The 18305-nt window shown below is 41.3% G+C and overlaps 2 protein-coding genes across 4 annotated transcripts in view; both read right to left on the bottom strand.

Moving 5' to 3' along the window:
- GGACT (gamma-glutamylamine cyclotransferase) overlaps positions 1-5198 on the bottom strand; it is a 28605-nt gene extending 23407 nt beyond the window's left edge. Inside the window, exon 1 of one of the 2 annotated variants that reach the window (XM_054654780.2) lies at positions 5043-5198. The gene's annotated coding sequence lies outside the window, so the exon portion shown is untranslated. Of the gene's footprint in view, positions 1-2165; positions 2185-5042 lie in introns of those variants that run through there. The other variant, XM_054654781.2, reaches the window with a different exon arrangement.
- A 2509-nt stretch (positions 5199-7707) lies between these two features.
- Positions 7708-18305, bottom strand: part of TMTC4 (transmembrane O-mannosyltransferase targeting cadherins 4) — a 55864-nt gene continuing 45266 nt past the window's right edge. For both annotated transcript variants that reach the window (XM_077173520.1, XM_077173521.1), the window contains 2 exons: positions 13028-13097; positions 7708-12509 (listed from right to left, as the gene is read on the bottom strand). In XM_077173520.1, the coding sequence (XP_077029635.1) occupies positions 12358-12509; positions 13028-13097 (222 nt within the window). In that variant the 3' untranslated portion in view covers positions 7708-12357. The remainder of the gene's footprint in view (positions 12510-13027; positions 13098-18305) is intronic.

Here is an 18305-nt window from a genome sequence, read left to right as displayed (position 1 = left end):
CCTGCTCAAGCAGGCTTATCCTAGGGCACTTTTTACAGGATTACAACCAGAAGGCTTTCAAGTATCTACAGTGAGGGAGACTCCACAACCTCTCTGGTCAATGTGTTCCAGTGCTTGGTCACCTGCACAGTAATGAAATTCATCCTTATGTTTAGGTGGAACTTCCTGTGCACCAGCCTCTGCCCATGTCCTATTGCTCAGCAGCACTGAGCAGAACCTGGCTCCATCCTTTTGGCACTCTGCCTTCAATACTTACAGACACTGATGAGGTCCTCTCTTCTAGATGTCGCTTCTCCAGGCTAAATAGGCCCCGATATGGAGAGATATACAAGAGAAACTTACAAGATCTGAGTCTAGATCAGGTGTAAAAAAGGTATTTTGGAGAAGAGAGAAGTCTTTTATACTAACATTCCAAAACACTACTGAAACTGTATATGATATTTTTACCAGGAAGCAGCATAATGCCAACAAACATTCCTAACACTTCTGGAATACTAAGTAAACAGCAAGACTTCTAGACACATGATGAGAAATGACTATCTGCATCTGCTTCCTCTCTAAAAGGAGGGCTACAACCCTGACTGCTGCTGGAGCCAAGACTCAGCCAGAAGTGCAGTACAGCAGTCAAGATGATACTGTTTGGGATCCATGTTTCCTTTGACATCTCAATGATTTACCTTACATATCCTTACCTTAGGACTCATGAATATACCTTGCTGATCAAAGCAAGCAGCCAAGGCAGCAAGCACTCTGCACTGTATTAATGGGAACACAACCAGCAGATTACAGAGAGTGACAATCTCCCTTTACTTGACACTCACTAGACCACACCTACAATACTGCACCCACTTTGGGGCCCAAAACAAGAAAAAATATGGACAAATTGCAGTGCATTCAGACAGTCATGGGGCAAGAGTACTTGCCTTGTGAAAAGCACCTCAGGAACAGCCTTTTCAACTTGAGAAGAGATGGCTTTCAATTGACCTAATAGCAGTCTTCCCATACCTGAGGTTATCCAGGAAACACAGCCAGGGTCTTTACAGCAGTGCATGTCAGAGTTGAAAAGCAAATGGTATAAACCAAAATAAGAGAGGCCCCAACTTCATGCAAGGAAAAGGGTTCTCATGATACAGACAAAAATTGAAGCAAGCTGCCCAGAGGTGTTGTGTAGTCTCTATCCCTATAGGTTTTTAAGACTCGTTGGATAAAACATTGAGCAACCTGGTCTGGCCACACAAACAACCTTGCATTGAGTAAGGAGGCTGGATGAGTGACTCCCCATGTCCCTTCCAACCTGAATTTTGCTGTGATAGAAGTTGTGGGCTGCATCAGGCTACACAAAATGAGGGGAGAGAAAGAAGATACAGATAATTACAGTTACTCTGGTATTATTTGATAGCACAATTTTTCAAATTGCAGCATTATTCTAATACAGCTACTCTCATACAACTGAAGCTTGGCAAAGGTGGGGTGATCTCCCTTGCACTTAGTAGCCACCCACAGCACTGGAAAAAAAGCAGTGCTTGAGAGAAAGGATGAGACAAAGCAATTCCATGTGACCAAGAACTTCTGTCAGAATGTCAGCAATACAATGGTAACTCTGGCTGTTAGTAAAGGTCATGAGCAATTACAGTCAAAACAGTGCAGAGAGAGGTGGTTATGTAGGTAATTTCAAAGGAAAAGAGGTGTCTTGTAAGACAGAGAAATCAGGAGTGACAGTGATATCAAATATGCTTTCTCAAGATGTTAAGAGCGAACAGCTGACACACTTACAGAAATCACAGTGGCCAAAAATCTTAATGTAAAGGCCATTCTTCAACAACACCATAATTGTAAATCAATAGGACATGATATTATCCTGCTACAGCCCATCTTTCTTTAACATTAATTGGAAGTGGAGAAAAGAGCTGTATCTGACACGGTCCATAAAATGTAATTAAACCTTTGCAGTGAAAAAGAGCAGAAAATTCTGGATAGCTATGGATTCTGGGTTAAGAACAGTGATTTACTACTGCCTGAATAGTTCAATTTCTAAAGAAAAAAGGTATTAAACATCCTCTTTGGAGAGACAGAATGAAAAGGGGTGTTCCATTTGCTAACTCAATGACATGACTGGGTCCATCCATTTCCCCTGTCTCTTGGTCAATTATCTATGTAATACTTACCCTTTCTGTCAGAATACTGCAAAAAATCTATGGAAGATGAGAAAACAAAAGGTAGCATCAGTTCATATAGAAAATGTGTTCTGTTACAGCACATGCTCTCTGCTTAAGCAGTTCATGTCATTTAAAATGTCATTCAAGTTTCACATTAAATTCTACTCAAATCAAAAGCATTATGAAAATTATTTGACCAGGTTCGAGTTCAAAGAACTTTTAGAGTGTGAGAAACATACAAGAAGACTTGAATAGGAATAGAAAAGTGCATTGCTCTAGAAATGAATTGACAAAAACTACAGTGAAAGGTAGAGTCTTTTTCTTCTATCAACAGTAACTCTTAATAGCATTAATTACAGAAAAATTCAATTACAGAAAAATAATTTGGCTAATCCGTTAGAGAGCAAAAGCATACCAGAGCTAGCAGCAGAAGGCAAATGCCACAATGTACCCCTGGAATTTACTCTCTTATTTCACTCCATGACACCCCCATGACTATACCTTTGTGCCTGTACTTACACTTGCACATTCACAATGTAGTTCAGGCAGTCACATAACCTCATTTCCCTGAAGCTCCCCAAGAACAAACACAGCCATATAAACAAGAGAAGCAGAACTGGCAAAACCTGGGGTTACATGAGCAGTCAGATGAAAGTAATTTTCAAGAGGAAACTTCCTTTAAAACAGACACTTGGGTTACTATTGGGAGTTACGAGAATGCAGAGACAGACTTGGAGGAATGTTGGTTGGATGGGACCTGTGAAGGTCACCCAGCCCAGCCTCCCACTCATAGGAGGGCTAAGGCCAGTGCTAGATGACACTTTCCAAGGGAAGAGGCTGTGCTCAGCAGAACAGTGGGTGGCAGAAACAGCAGGACATCTGCTGCAAACCAGGCCTTGCTTGTGCCTTCTACTCTCCGGAGGCACCTATATTTCCATGTCAAACATCAGCCAAGGAAAGCATGAACTGACATGGGAAGCCTTTCTAAAGGATAAAAAGGAGACGCTGCAGTAAATAAAGCACTCCAAGCAATATTTCTATGCTGAATGATAGGAGAAAATGAGCAACAGAAAACTCTAATCACACATATAAAGTCACCAAAAAGAAAAGCTGTAAGGAGTGGATGACATGACACATACCAACAACATGACACTCTTTCTTCCATGATGGAGTGAAGCTGTGTTCAGTATTCCAGTGGTCTCAAAACAAACTCATGAACAAGCTCAAAGAAACTTGCTTGCAAAGCTGATGGCAGAAAACCACACTAATTTGGAAAGTGAAGAGCAAACAGGCTGCAAGAACCCAAGGAAAATTAAGTGTGATGCACATATCAAGTAGTTACTATTTGTCAGCAGTCGGGTGCAGGTTTAAAAACATTAGCAATGCATGGAAAGGCCATTTTTTGTTTTGTTTAACATGTAACCTCTTTGAAAATTCAGGTTTTGAGACAGACAGTAAAAGAGACATCTGTTCTGTTTAGCATTTATTTAATCATGGCAGGAGAAAGCTGTTCTACACTTAGGTAACAAGACATGTTACTGTTCATATGATTTTGGCAGCTATGACAGAGTGAGGGCAGGAGATGAGTGCCAGTTAAATACACTGTAGCAACAGTCTAAGTTTTTAAGAATTCTCTCAAGAGGAGGGGAGAAGATTGATGAAAATTTGCCCATGTTTTGTTCAGAGATATGAAATTTAAGGCCTCTCTTAATGGCCTTTGTCACACAATGAACAACTTTAATTGCCAAGAAATTGCTTTTCCAGGTTGACTGCCCACTTAAGCTGGAGAGTATATAAAACAAGTTCATTCCTTACAGAGTTCTACAGGAAACAACTTGGTCATGGAGATATTTACAGTTGTGCCACTGTATGTTCAGCTCTACAGAAGTTGCTACCTTGATATTGTCAAAGCATAGCAAAAATTACAGAAGCAGGAAATTAAAAAATACCTGAAGCAAAAAATGAGGAAGTTAATTGTCTGGAATTAACACAGATATAACTAAATGAACCTTAACCCAAACCCAAAAAGACTTTGTAACTCTATAATGGAAAAGGATACAGAACAGGTGAGGGAACGAAAGCATAGCAAAATGAAAAGCCGAGGTGAATAGAAAAAAAAAATTACTCCCCCCAACATTCTGGTCCAAGCAATGCAGGCAAAAAAATAAGTGCTCTGAAATGTTATCTTGTAAGGATATACAGTCATGGAATGGTTTGGGTTGGAAGGGGCCTCAAACCATGTAATTTCAAGCTCTGCTGTGGACAGGGGCGCCTTCTGCTAAACTCTGCATCTATGGTACCTGAACTCTTTCCTTTCTCTTTTCCCTCTAGTTTAGGTATTGGCACCTCAAACACACATCACTAACCCATTCATTACAAGGGCAAAGGTACTTTACTAAAAGGAGTATTTGGATCATAATGAACACTTCTGTTTGGAGAATGCGCCCGACCACCTCGGCCGGTCCAGCGCCGGGGACAGCTCTCCCTGCACCCAGCTGTGTCACCGACGGGCCGCCCTCGCACACTGAGGCGCTGCTGCTGCTGCTGTGCCCTTGTCCCGGCCGGGAACCCCGAGCCGCCCGCCGGGCCGGGCCGGCTCCCACGTGGCTTTCGGAGCGCGGCCCGGGCCGCAGGGCGCTCCCCGGCAGGGCTCTCCCGGTAGGGCGCTCCCGCCAGGGGTCTCCCCGCAGAGCTCTCCCGGCAGGGCTCTCCCCGCAGTGCCGTCCCGCCAGGAGAGCCCCTGCCCGCCGCCGGCCCTCCCGCAGCCCGTGCTCCCATCTCCGCTTCCCCTCAGCGCTTCCCCGCGGCATCACGTGTGGCGAGGGCGGACCGGCCCCGGCCCAGCCGCCCCGCCCCGCTCTGTCCGCCGCTCGCCGGGACACTCACTCGCCAGCGCTGCCGCTGCCTCTACGGCTCCACTCCCGCCTGCGGCCTCTGCCTTCTGCCCGTCCCGGGGCGCCTCTCCGGGGAATAGGCGGCGGGGCGGAGCGGGGCGTGGGGCGGTGCCTGCCCACGCTCCCTCCCCTGCGGACGGGGCAGCGCGGGGAGCTCGGGCGCGGGGCCGGGGGTGAGCCGGGGTTGCGGGCCAGAGCCGCCGGCCGGAGCCGGCCCGGCTGCCAGAGGCAGAGATCGTGCTTGGCGGGAGCGCGGCCAGGGCGGCCAGCCGGGCTCGGGGCCGCGAGAGCCGGACACCCCGCGGCCGCTGCCAAAGCGGGAGGAGCGCCCGGCGCTCCGGTAAGGGCCGCTCCCGAGGCCGGGGCCTCGCCTGCTGGAGGCCGTAATAAACATGCGTGAAGCAGTGCAACGTTTGGCAGCCAATCTGGCCTTTGGAGAAGCTTTAAAAACACCCCTTTTTTTTATAAACGCTGTTGACTACTCTGTAGGAAGGGATTTTGGCTGCAGGGACAGATTGGTCTTGAGCCTGCTGAGGCAGGAGTTTTAAACTTTGAGCCTGCTAAGTGCTTTTCTGTTGACCACCTTTGCAGGCAGCTTCTAGTTCCCAGGCAGATTCCCTTAAGCTGGCTCGGTAGGGATCAGTTTGCTCTCTAGCAAAGCATGTGTAGGTTCCACACAGTAAATCACTTTAAAGTAAATGCATTGATAGGAGGAATAAGAGTGAGATACCCTTTCTACTGGTGCTGTAGAAAGGGACCTGGGTGTCCTGGTTGACGGGAAATTGAACATGAGTCAGTGGTGCCCTGACAGCCAGGAGGGCCAAGCGTGTCCTGGGGGACACCAGGCACAGCAGCACCAGTGGGATTGTCCTGCTCTGCTCTGCACTGGGGTGGCCTCACCTTGAATACTGTGTGCAGTTTTGGGTGCCACAAGATAAGGAAGATACTTAATTATTAGAGTGTCCAAAGGAAGATTTTGAAGATGGTGAGCAGTCTAGAGGAGAAGCCGCATGAGGAGAAGTCTGTTCAGCCTGGAGGAGTCTGAGGGGAGATCTCATTGCAGTCTTCATTGCAGTCTAGTTTCCTCATGAGGGGAAACAGAGGGGCAGACATTGATCTCTGGTGACCAGTGACGGAATTCAAGGGAATGGCCTGAAGCTGTGAAGTTGTGTCAGGGATGGTTTAAGTTGGGTATCAGCATAAAGGTTTCTCCACCAATGGATGGTTGAGCCCTAGAACAGGCATCCCAGAGAAGTGGTCGCCAGAGAAGTGTCAGGCATCAGCCTGACAAAGTTCAAGAAGTGTTTTGGACAACACTCCTGGGCACTCATTGTGACTCTTGCATGCAGGGCCTGTGCATGCAGGGCCAGGAGTTGGGCTTGGATGATCCCTATGGGTCCCTTCCAACACAGGATATTCTATGATTCTCTCTGGAGCATACAAGTACCATTGTGTGGCTTGGTTACTGGGACAGCAGGTGATACTTTGGTGTCAGTTCTATAAGTGGAAGCCAGGTTGTGTCTCTTATAACTATTCACTTTTTTACCCAATTACCAGTCAATAATTCTATTCCACCTATAACACTAGGTAGGACTGTTGCAAAACAACATATGTAAATATGTATAAGTAAATATATATAAACATTTTCTTAAGAAAGGATGTTCTTTGATGTTTGCTCTTTGTATGCTTTTAAGCCTAATCATCAAGAAGGAATATTCAATCTGTGAGCAAATAACAGCTAGCAAGCAAGCTCTAGGTGATGTCCAGGTGTTAGAAAAACAAATTACTTGGTAGAATTGCCTTGTTAGGATTTAGGGCATGAAATGCTTCAATGATCTCAGACCTAGGGGAAGGTTAATAAAGCTAGGGAAGAAGGATGTACCACTGATAGTGGACACAATGTGGAATTTACAGGCCACAAAGACATCTGGCAGAACTCCCAAGATAAAATAGGAACTAATAAACCCAACCCAGTGATTGTGCTGCAATCAGCTCTGACTGGGTAAATTATAATTCCATCGGGGGAGATTGTGACCACTGGCTCACAGACCACCCACCCCAAAGAAGAGAAAAACTTGAGCATAGGACTAATTAGCATGAGAAGCAAGAGAATCATTAACCAATAAAAGAATACCAGTTAATAAGAAAACTATGTAACTTGTAGCCAGTGAACACTAATTCTTTTGTTTGCTAAATTCTATAAATAGTAAAAGTTCTGATAATTAGTGTGTGTAATTTATGCAATACCACCAATTGTGCAACTCTGAAATAAATAATCAATGTCTCTCTTAAGTGTGTCATTATTGGCTTGTTGCACACTGGGTAAAAAATCCGATTTTGGCAGAGAAGGTTGCCCAGCATTGAGGCAGTAGCTCCTGCTTTCTATATGTTATCATTTTAGAGACTGAATTGATTAGTTAAGTATTCCATTGCTTTCTTCAGGTGCTGCCTTTTGTTTGTTTGTTTAGGCACACACATTCAACATCAATAGACTCGTGCTGAATCAAGATTTTGAACTGTTACTCTAAGAGGAAGAATGTCTTCCTGTATGTTCCAGTCCTAGTCTGCCAGGCCCATTAGGTTTTCTTCCTAGCTTGTAGCAGAACCTTGAATCAAAAAACTCACTACAAAAATAAACACCATTGGCACAATTAAAATCTATGAAAAAAAAAAAGATAGCAAAATGCAGATTTATTTCATGGCTTCATTACAAATGTATTTACTTCCTGCTCAGCTGAAAATAAATTGGAACATACCATTGACAGTCTAAATGATTAATACTACATAAAAAAAGTTCATCTCAGAAATCACAAGCTACCAGTTTCAGTACCTGTAGGGATTTTTCCTAACAAAAATACTTATTTTAGAAAGCCCTGAACCACTTGACATGTATCATCACTGATACACACTGAACACCCACGCCACAACACGGCAGTGCAACTTTCTAACACAAAGTAATCAGTCCTCCAATGCTTAGTATCCATGCAGGTGTGCACATCCTCTTCCTTGGAGATCTATGTAGTTCTTTTCCTTTAAAGCACAGAGTTCAGGCTGCTGTGTTTATAACATTACACCTGTGTACAACCACTTCACGTTATTGTGAAGCCCAGCCCAGTCTGAAGTGCCCTTTACCTGTGGCACCTGCTGCTTATGGTGTTCCATGACAAAAATTTGCTTCCCTCAGCTTCCCTTATGTTGCAGAAATCCAGCCATGTGATCTCACTTTTGCTCACAGCAAAATTTAGTCTTTTTGAGTGAAACATACCCTCATTAACACACATTTGGTAGACACACACCAAGAGCTGTGGAAGGGAGCACTATTCAGTGAAAGGGCCAAGTTGAGAAGCACATGGGAATCTACATGTCATGACAGGTATGTGAATACCTGTACCAATACTCATGTGAAACATGGGACACAGGCAGGAACCAGCAAATAAATATCAAAAGATATCAAACCAAAAAAACCTTACCATATTGAAACACACGATGCTATCACATTTAGCATTCTAATACCTACAGCTTGAAATAGCAACTGGAACTTAAGGGAAAAAATACAAATCTCGCTGTTGTGAATTTAAGGAAAAAATATAAATCTCACTGTTGCAAATGTACAGTTGCTTTAGAATTGCTTTTTAAAATAGGAGTGAAGGACACCCAAATTCAGTTCAATAAGAAGCTGTTACTGTTCATTACAGAAACATAAACAAGCTAGCAATGAATCAAACTTAATGTGAATGTTCTGTTTTCATATACAGGGATTTGTTGTTTAATGCTTTATCAGTCATTTATTCTAAGTTCATCCAAGTTAATTTGTTTTCTCCCATTCCCTCATCCAGCTACCCTCTCAAGGCATGTACCTGCCAGTTTGCTTCAATGCCAGTCTTTTAACATTCTTGGCCTCAATAATGTATGAGAATGCTAGAGGGACCAGATTACTTCATGTGTGGCACCAGATTACTTCAACTGAAAGCAGCAGTGAGATTTTTCTTCATGTATATGAGCTGATCACCTCAGTTACCCTTTGAAGTTAGTGAAGACGGATATCTCCTTCAAGTATGACTTCTCCCATCCTAAAGATGGGGTTTTTTTCCCCAGTGACTAAACAGAGAAACTAGGATGAATAGCTCAGATACAGGTAACTGAAATATGAAGGAAAAGGTTCCCAGTGAATAAGCCAAATATTTTTAATGAACCATTCAAAAGTATTATAGATTTTTATTTCTTAGTGCCCATAAACACACACAAACCCCACATCTCTAAAGTTTAAATACTATGAAATTAAATAACAGGAAACTTCATGTACATGTCATTGGTCTAGACACAACAGAGACATACAATTAGGGAACTTCACTGGAAGTTTTTGGTGAAAAGAGCCTAATATCCATAGCAGTCATTGTGATTTTCCTGACTCCAGTCTGTGCATTAAATCATTCTGTTTCTCTTCTCAGAACTGTATTTGAACAAATAATCATTCTCAAAAAAAAAAAAAAAAAAAAGAAGAAGAAAAAAGGCTTTGTAATTTCCCTAGAGAATCAAACAGGCCAACTGATAAGGAAACTTTAATCTTCTGGAATTAGCAATGGGAAAAAAAATCCAGCATGCTGGAAAGACAGGCAATATGTGTAACTACAGTTATGTACAAGCCGACTTTTTCTTCACCTTTTTCTCTTTGAGGTTTAGTGTTCTGCACTGTTCCAGGAGTCAGTTATGAGGTATGAAAAACCAATAAAAAGGTTAACATTATAACCATTTTAATAAAAGCCACTACACTGTTTGCACTTTCAAAATATTTCTGAAAATAAAGTAAAAAAATATTTAGTATTCTTAAAAGTCTTAAGGAAGATTTTATTACAAAAGCAGTCACCTTTGTGGCGTCTTTCGAACACAATTCTGCATCAACATTAAACTCAGACATATGGGTATGCTTCATATTACCATCATACAAGTAATCACATTGAATTTCTATAGCAGTAAATATTATATAAAACAAAAAAAATATATATACAGGTAGCCAGAAAGCTAATCAAGAAAAAATGATGTTGTCTGTACTGAAAAGTAAAGACCATTTTCAAATACTAACAAAAAATCCAATTTCTTTGTTGGTCTCTTCTGTCTTAAGACTTTGAATAGAAGGACTTCCACAGAGGAATTTCTACAACTTTGGTTTATAATGACCTAGAAAAAATTCATCCCTCATACATAATATTGATCTAGTGGATGTCTTTAAAGCTGATACGGAAAGCAACAGGGAAAACTACACATATGGATTTTATGATGAGAATAATAATTTAAACTCAGGATGCCATATTCCAAATATACAGAAAAGACCTGATTAGAGTAAACATATTTATCTTCTGCTATAAATTAGCTCATCCAGCCAGATCCCTACTCTTTAATTCCTCATGACTGAAGAAGCTATGTGTTCTCTCTATCTGATGAATAGTAGGCTATGTATGGAAAGCCTTAAGAACATGCTGCTTGTACTGAAGGGTGTATCTATTTCAGCAGCTTTCAGATACAAAAGCTGGTACTAAGCTAGGCTGGTCATTAGCCATACTGGTGGAGTGTTCTGCTTGCCAGATACTTATCAAAGAGCATGCTTGGATCATATTCAGAAACAAATTTCTGAAAACTTTGTCCAGAAACCAGAAGAAATGGAAATAATTGCCATAGCTTTGTACTCTATGTTACCCACTGGGAAACAGACTATATTTGTAGGAGAGGACCACACATTCATGCCTGTGGCACCACAACTAAAACAAACCAGTGTGTAGCCATGTTCATTCGTTCAAAGCCAAACTGGTGGACAGCACCACACTGCCACAGCCTTGCTGGCCAGATCTACAGTTAGTGTGGTGGCAAAAATAGTACACTAAAGTACCTGCATGACTTGTAGTACCTGAGCTAGCTTTGATCATACTGTGCTGATCAATTTCTCCCAGGCACATGGATGGCAAGAATAAAGGAATATGGAGAGACAGGTAAAGTTCCCCAGCTTTCATATCCAATAGCAAACTTTCAATCTTAAACAAACAAAACTAAACATCTCAAAAAACTGCAAAGAAACCAGAAAAACCAACAACCAGCAAATAATCAGACTTGTTACTACTTCCTGAAGCAGGAATGTAAATATATAATACATGACAAACAACTCTGGACAGCCAGAGTTCAAATGTGTATTAAAGCATAGCCCCTTTTGAGAGGTAACATGGTATCAACATAAACCACCTCTGAATCATCCCACATGGATGTGCTCAGTTTATGCATTAACAGCTATGCTTATTTATCTGTCCCTTCAGCAAACACACGAGCCATGGGAGACAAAGGTGAAGCCAGGTTCTTTCAGGTAACAGATCAACAGCCAAGGTCAGGTCTTCTGCACAGTTACTGCTCCACAGAAATTCTCCCTTTATTCCCCAGCAATATAGGAGCTGAAAGGTGTAATGTCCTTAACCAGAAAGCACTGAATTGCCTGAGAACACAGCAATTAGGTCCTACAGACACTATACTCTAATTAAACCACTGACCTGCCACAGAAGCTAAAGCAATTCTGACTTGTTGTCCATGTTGTCTGTGGTAGATGAGGCTGCCAGCAAGAACAGAAACTCTACCTGACTCCTCTGTTGCCTCACCTTCTTTTCATTAGCTGCTTGTTATAATCTCCATCTTCATCTAACAGTATTTTCTACACTCAGGCATACTTGAGCAGTACACTGGGTGACAGACATTTATGGTCAAATCCTTGCCCTTATTTACTCCTGTACAAATCTGACACTTCACAGGCTGGAGAGAGAAATGAGCATAAGGGCTTAACTCAAATTATATGAGTAGACTGATGTGCTGGAGAGAATTCATTCTTCCACTGTCTCTGCAGGACTGGCACTGGAAGGCAGTAATAAAACTGAAGTGGACAGATATTTTTCATACTTGAAAAGATCAGGATTTAAACAGGAAATTGCACTTTTAAGTATCACTTTCAGAAATAAAACTGCCTCCTGCTATTCATCCTGCTACTAAAAAGTCAGATGAAGATATCAAATTACACGTGTATGCTGTGAAATTCCATCTGCATTGCTTTCATATACCTATAAAAATGTTCTAATGGACTTTAAAAGCAGTTCAAGTAAAAATAAAACGATCCCTCAAGCTGAAATGTTAGGATCTGTAGGAGGGCAAAACTGGACATTCAAGTGTGCGGTGCTGGTGGTGTTGTTTTTGAGAAATGATGACTGAAGCCTGTACATGGTCAAAAGTACCCATGTAACAGCAGTTGTAAACAGCATGCACGGGCAACCTGAAAAGGAGCATCAGACACCGCCTTTCTTTTGCAACTGCTCCAGTTTTCTTCTTAAGAGGTTGTAGTTTTCCTTGGTTCCTGGTGCCATGGGATCAAGCTTCAGAGAGACTTCATAGTGCTTCTTGGCCAAGTCAAGGTTTCCCCAGCGATGATAAAGCACAGCTGGAACATCAATGGGGAATTTCATTAGCAATATTGTTGAATAATGTACAATCTTGCCAATCACTTGGAGAGCAACATTGAGGTATTTGTTTCCAGTGAGGGTCTGTCACTGGCTGGTGGCACAGTAGCTGCTTGTTCTGTTGCCAAACGCAGGAGCAAAGCCTGGGAGCAGAACTGGCATGGGAATGATGAAGGAATGAATTACAATGGAGCCATAAATGGCAGCTCTTATCTGGTGAGCTCATTGTGGGTTACAAGCATAGCATAAATGAACCAATTTGCAGACACTAAAGTGCAGCTACCTCTGGGCTGGATTTTGCAGCCCTCTTGATCTGTCATATCATGTGACAGCTTTTCTGGCTTTAGTGCCCTGTTCTTCTGGCTGGCAGTTCTTCTAGAAAGTAAAATAGAAATCTGCCCAGCAGGAAGAAGGCGCGAAAGATTGCTTTTTCTTTTTAAACACAATGAATATGAAGCAAATAAACAATACAGTTGATAAGATTTAGAAAGGCTCTTACCCAAATTACCGTGATAACTGGCAGCATTTGGATTGGCTTTAATTGCCTTGAGGAACAAAGCTTCAGATTCCTGAATAATTTAAAATAACAAGTCATCAGGAAAGTCCATTCTCATATATATAAAACAATGCCAAATTTACCCACCACTGTAATTACAAACCCTCCAAAACTATGTCCTATCTATATGATACCATCATATAAATATCCTGAGCCTGCCTTATCCTGTAGCTCAGGTGGTTACAGCCCTCTGAAACCAGTAATAATGCTGCAAATAAGTGTCATGTTTTCACAGGCTGCTGTTAATTTAGCAGAAATTTATTAAGCACTTGTGAACTTTGCTTTTTACCTAAAGTACCTTTTTTAAAATAGTTATAGTATTTTCAAACATTACCTGCTGAAGTTTTCCCTACTTATGCAATCAAATTAAAGAAATGTAATTTGGTATCTAAACAAACTGCTTATAGACACTTTTCCTTTTACAATAGTTTTAGCATTAAAAATAGGGGCATTCCAGTAAATCCCTTTCAAACAGATGTGTGGTCCCCCATGAAGAGTAGCTGAATACCTTTTACTTAAAAAAGCAAAAAACATGCCAAATCATATCATGCCATGTAACATCCTTCACATTTTCCTCACCAGTTATCTTCTCTGTATTACTGCTTGCAGTATGTGCTCTTAAGACTCTTGATATCTGAGTACCTCTTAGAAAACCTCAGGTCCCTCGCCTAATATGCAGAAAATAATTTACTGCTAAATTTATTCTCTAATTAAAACAATTCTATTTTTCCAAACTAGCGGCTAATATTGCTCCTTTTTTCCCCAGAGCATATTTCCTGCAAAAGTTTAAAAACTCACATCCCCTCCCCAATCCAAATGGAGCACATTTACTCACTAACACGCATGTTTAGATACTTGAGAGCAAATTTTACATAGATTTCTATGCTGTGCTGTGCTCTAGGGAAAGTTGCTCATTCAGTTTCAATGCAAATGACCTGAAGATAAAATTACCTCAATGTGGTAGGCTTCCATCTGAATGCACATACTTGCTGTCTGAGGTATGTGAGAACAGTAACATGGAGAAAAGTCCTTTCCTTTGTGCTAAGCTTTCACTGCTTAAAATAAATCACAGGCTTTACTGAAAAAGAAAGCCTGTCAGCCAGATTTTGGTTCCACCATCTTCTCCTGTCAAGCATGAAATAACTCTCTGTAAGGGTCCCTTCAGGGGAAAAGAAATCTCTGATGTCAAGATTGAGTCACTCAGCTCTGAGTGACTGAAGAGTCTCCCCATATGTCCAAATTCAAACCCAAACTAAAAGCATTGCTGAGCACAGCTGAGGCTGCCATTCTCAAGCCAGGAGAGACTCATGCGGAAAGTGCCTTCATCTCCACAGGTAAAGGAAATTACAAACCCCAGGTTCTCTGAGCCAGTCCAGTGGAGGGCTATGAAGATGATGAGGGGACTGGAGCATCTTTTATGAGGAAAACAGAAGGAGGGGGCCTGCTCAGCCTCAAGAAGAGATGACTGAGAGGGGACCTCATCAATGTCTAAGTATCTGAAGGGAGGGTGCCATAAGGATGGATCCAGGCTCTTCTCATTCATGCCATGAAACAGCACAAGAGGCAATGAGCAGCAATGATGCACAGGAAGTTCCACCTGAACATGAGGAAGAACTTCTTTACTGTTTATGTGACAGACCACTGTAACAGATTGACCAGAAGTTGTGCAGTGTCCTTCCCTGGAGATATTCAAAACTTGCTTGGATGCAATTCTGTGCAACCTGCTCTAGACGAACCTGCTCTAGCAGGGGGTTGGATGAGAATCTCCAGACATCCCTTCCAACCCCAACTATTCTGTGATTCTGATTTTGTTTCAGGACAAGGAATATTTGGAGAGGAGTTAACAAGGGGAACCAGATGTCTGCAAATTTACCTCCATAGTGCAAGTTTTAGCATTGCTTTCCTATGGCATGAGCAGTTGCTCCAGCATTCTCATATCCAGACTATTAAAGTTCCTGGATGCATTGGTCTTTTAAAAACCCATACTGTTTAGTGATGAGACATTCATATTTTGGATGGTGGGACTGAATGCAGTTTCAAAACTTTACAGATAGCACTTAAGAGGAGGGAGTAAGAAATACATTGGAAGGGAGAACAGCTATTTTGAGGGACCTGGGCAGGGTAGAGAAACAGACTAGCAGGAATCACAGAATGGTTGAGGCTGGAATGGACCTCTGGTGGCCATGTGACTTTGATAAGTATTGTATTTGCAGGGTGCCCAGACAAAGGAGGGAATGATGAATCTGACTCCATGTTCTTAGAAGGCTTAGAAGTATTGTTTTATGATACTATATAAGATTAAAGAATGCTATACTTAACTATGCTAAAGATAACTTCCTCTATACTAAAGAATACAGAAAGGATACTTACAGAAGGCTAGAAAGATAATAATGAAGCTCGTGACTCTGTCTCCAGAGTCTGACACAGCTTGACCCTGATTGGCCAATAAGTCAAAACAATTCACATGACACCAATGAAACAACCACCTGTTGGTAAACAATCTCCAAACACATTCCACATGTGAGCACAACACAGGAGAAGCAAATGAGATAAGAATTTGTTTTCTTTTTTCTCTGAGGCCTCTCAGCTTCCCAGGAGAAAATCCTGGGTGAAGGGATTTTTCAGAAAATATGAATGCTACAGATAAGCACTTCCGAGACCACACCTGGAGTATGTGTTCAGGCTGGGGATCTCCATTACAAGAAAGACACAGACATACTCCATTGAGTCTTCCAGAAAGCCACCAAAATGGTACAGAGCTGGAGCACAAGATGTGCAAAGACCAGCTGAGAGAACTGTATCTTTTCAGCCTTTGGGAGAGAAGATGAAGGTGCTGCCTACAAGTACCTGATGAGATAATACAGAGAGGATGGAAACAGACTCTTCTCACATGTCTGTGAGATGGGGTGAGACATAATGGATGCAAACTGGCATACAAGAAATTCCAATTAAAGGAAACATCAATTTATTTTTTTCATTATAACGTTGGTCAAGCATTGTAAAATGCTGTCCAGAGAGATTATAGAATCTCTATTGACAGAGATAATCAGGATTCAGCTGGAACTGGCACTGGTTTGGATTAGAGGTTGGATTAGATGACCTTTAGATGTCATTTCCAGGCAAAATTATTCCATGATTTCCATGTTTCTCAGTCACCTGAGAAACATACTGAGACTCAAAAATTTGGCAAGTGGTGCAAGATAACTTCCTCTTTTTATACAACTCTCAAATCCTAAATATCAACAGTGGATTGGCACTTGAAAGCATGCAGTAATTTCTAGTCCCATAAAGTTGTGCTTTTTCCCACTCCAAATTTTGTGGTCTAGTAAATCTCTTTTCCTCACTGGGCAGGTTAACAACAATTAATGAAAGATATACTGAACACTTAAATCAGCCTTACGCCTAAAAATTGCCACTTAGACAGAGAAGGAGCGCCTAATGTACAGACTTGCATCTGTTCACTGCTGAAGGACAGTGGGACAACACGTGCAATGTGCTTCCAGATAATTTAATGAAATAGATATTCAAGAGCTGCCTGCCATTACCATACATCTTCAACTCCATGCTGAGAATATTTTTATCACCACTACTTCGCTCAGCAGCTAGTAGAAGCATAGTGGTTGTTTAAAGGCTATTTAAGGTGCATCATGTTCATATTACTGTGGATATATGGAGTAAATGTACATTCCAGTATATCAGTGGTATTTCAAATTGCTGCATCTTGCCAAATCTTCAAGTGTTGCCAAGAAACTTGCAGCTTGCATATAGCAAAGGCTTGGGGTAAGCACACAGCATTCCATCTGCTGCCAAGGCCACAAAAATGTAGTCTGGCTTTATTTCAAATACAAAAAATGCTGAATGGTTTCAATTTATTGCACTTTTTACAGAAAAAGCATAGATGTATATGTAACAAAAATACAGCACACATCTTTTTCAAAGAACTAAAGATAGCTTGGTTCTTCATCAGTTGAGATAAGAACAGCATTTAAAGGAGAATCAAACTTGGTATAACAGATGTTAATTAAAAAACCCAAACAAAACCACAGAAACAGCTCATCCTTTATGTGCTTTTCTCTCTGGAACAATAAATCATTCATCATTAGATACAAACACAAAATAAAGGGCTATTTTTTCATTTTTTGTGGTGTAGGAAACCTATCTTCTGCTGAAAATCGAAGTATATTTGAAACTGAAGGAGAATGTTGTGTGCTTATTGGAAGGAAATGTCTCACAACATAACAAAAACTTTTTGACTCAATGTCTTTTAAAATAAGAGATAACAAAAAACCCCAGAACAAATCTTCCTGTGCGACAACAGAGCCAACATAGTAGCAACTTTTATACAGACACATAACGAGTAACCTAATAAATTAAATGCCTGAGGTTATACAACACATCAGACACAGCCAGGCAGCACTCTGAAAATTACCTCCATCACCTTGACAGTCTCCATCCCCCGTTCCTCCCCTCCAATTCTACTCAATAAAAATCCTTGAAGAGCCATCCACTTCTCTGTTTTTACATGGTGAGGGGGTGGACAAGAAATCTGAACTTTTCATGCTTTTTTTTGGTCAGTAAGCATTCTCCCATTACAAACAAATCTCTATCTCCTCTTTCCAGGCAATGCCAAATACAGCTGCTAAGATCATAACCTTTGTGAGTCCTCTTTCCAATTCCCTTAATTTGTTCTCCCTGTTATAACCCATCAGTTTTAGTGATTAGTTAAGCTCTGCACAAAACTACTACTCCATATTGAACTATTAAAACACTCACTGGTGCCCTGTTTTTTTTTTCTGGGCTCCACTATTCCTTTTGCTTTTTTCAGAATGTGGACTTAAAAGCTGCACTTTTCCCTACTCTTACTTCTACATTGTCTCCAACAAGTTCTCCTGCAGCATAATAACCTTTCAAGGCTGGCAATCAAAACCACTATCTTCTTTTTTATTTTTTAAATCCACTAAGACAGTCTTGTCTCTCCTGCACCTGGAAAAATTTTCTAGCTTGTTTTCAACTTATTTTTTCAACTTTATTTCATTATAAATGCTCTGTATTCTGCCATGCTACATATTCTCCCTGATGAATGACTATAAAATCCTCTATTCTTTCACAGGCCTGACTCACCAAAATAATTCTAGCAATTACCTCCTCCATAATCTCATATCTTATGCGTTCTGGATGTTAATTTGTACCCTTCTGGAACTTTGTTAAATCAACCTAAAAT

The sequence above is a fragment of the Agelaius phoeniceus genome, chromosome 2, assembly GCF_051311805.1.
Source record: "Agelaius phoeniceus isolate bAgePho1 chromosome 2, bAgePho1.hap1, whole genome shotgun sequence".
NCBI classification, from domain to species: domain Eukaryota; kingdom Metazoa; phylum Chordata; class Aves; order Passeriformes; family Icteridae; genus Agelaius; species Agelaius phoeniceus.
This window is presented reverse-complemented; position numbering and strand designations above follow the sequence as displayed.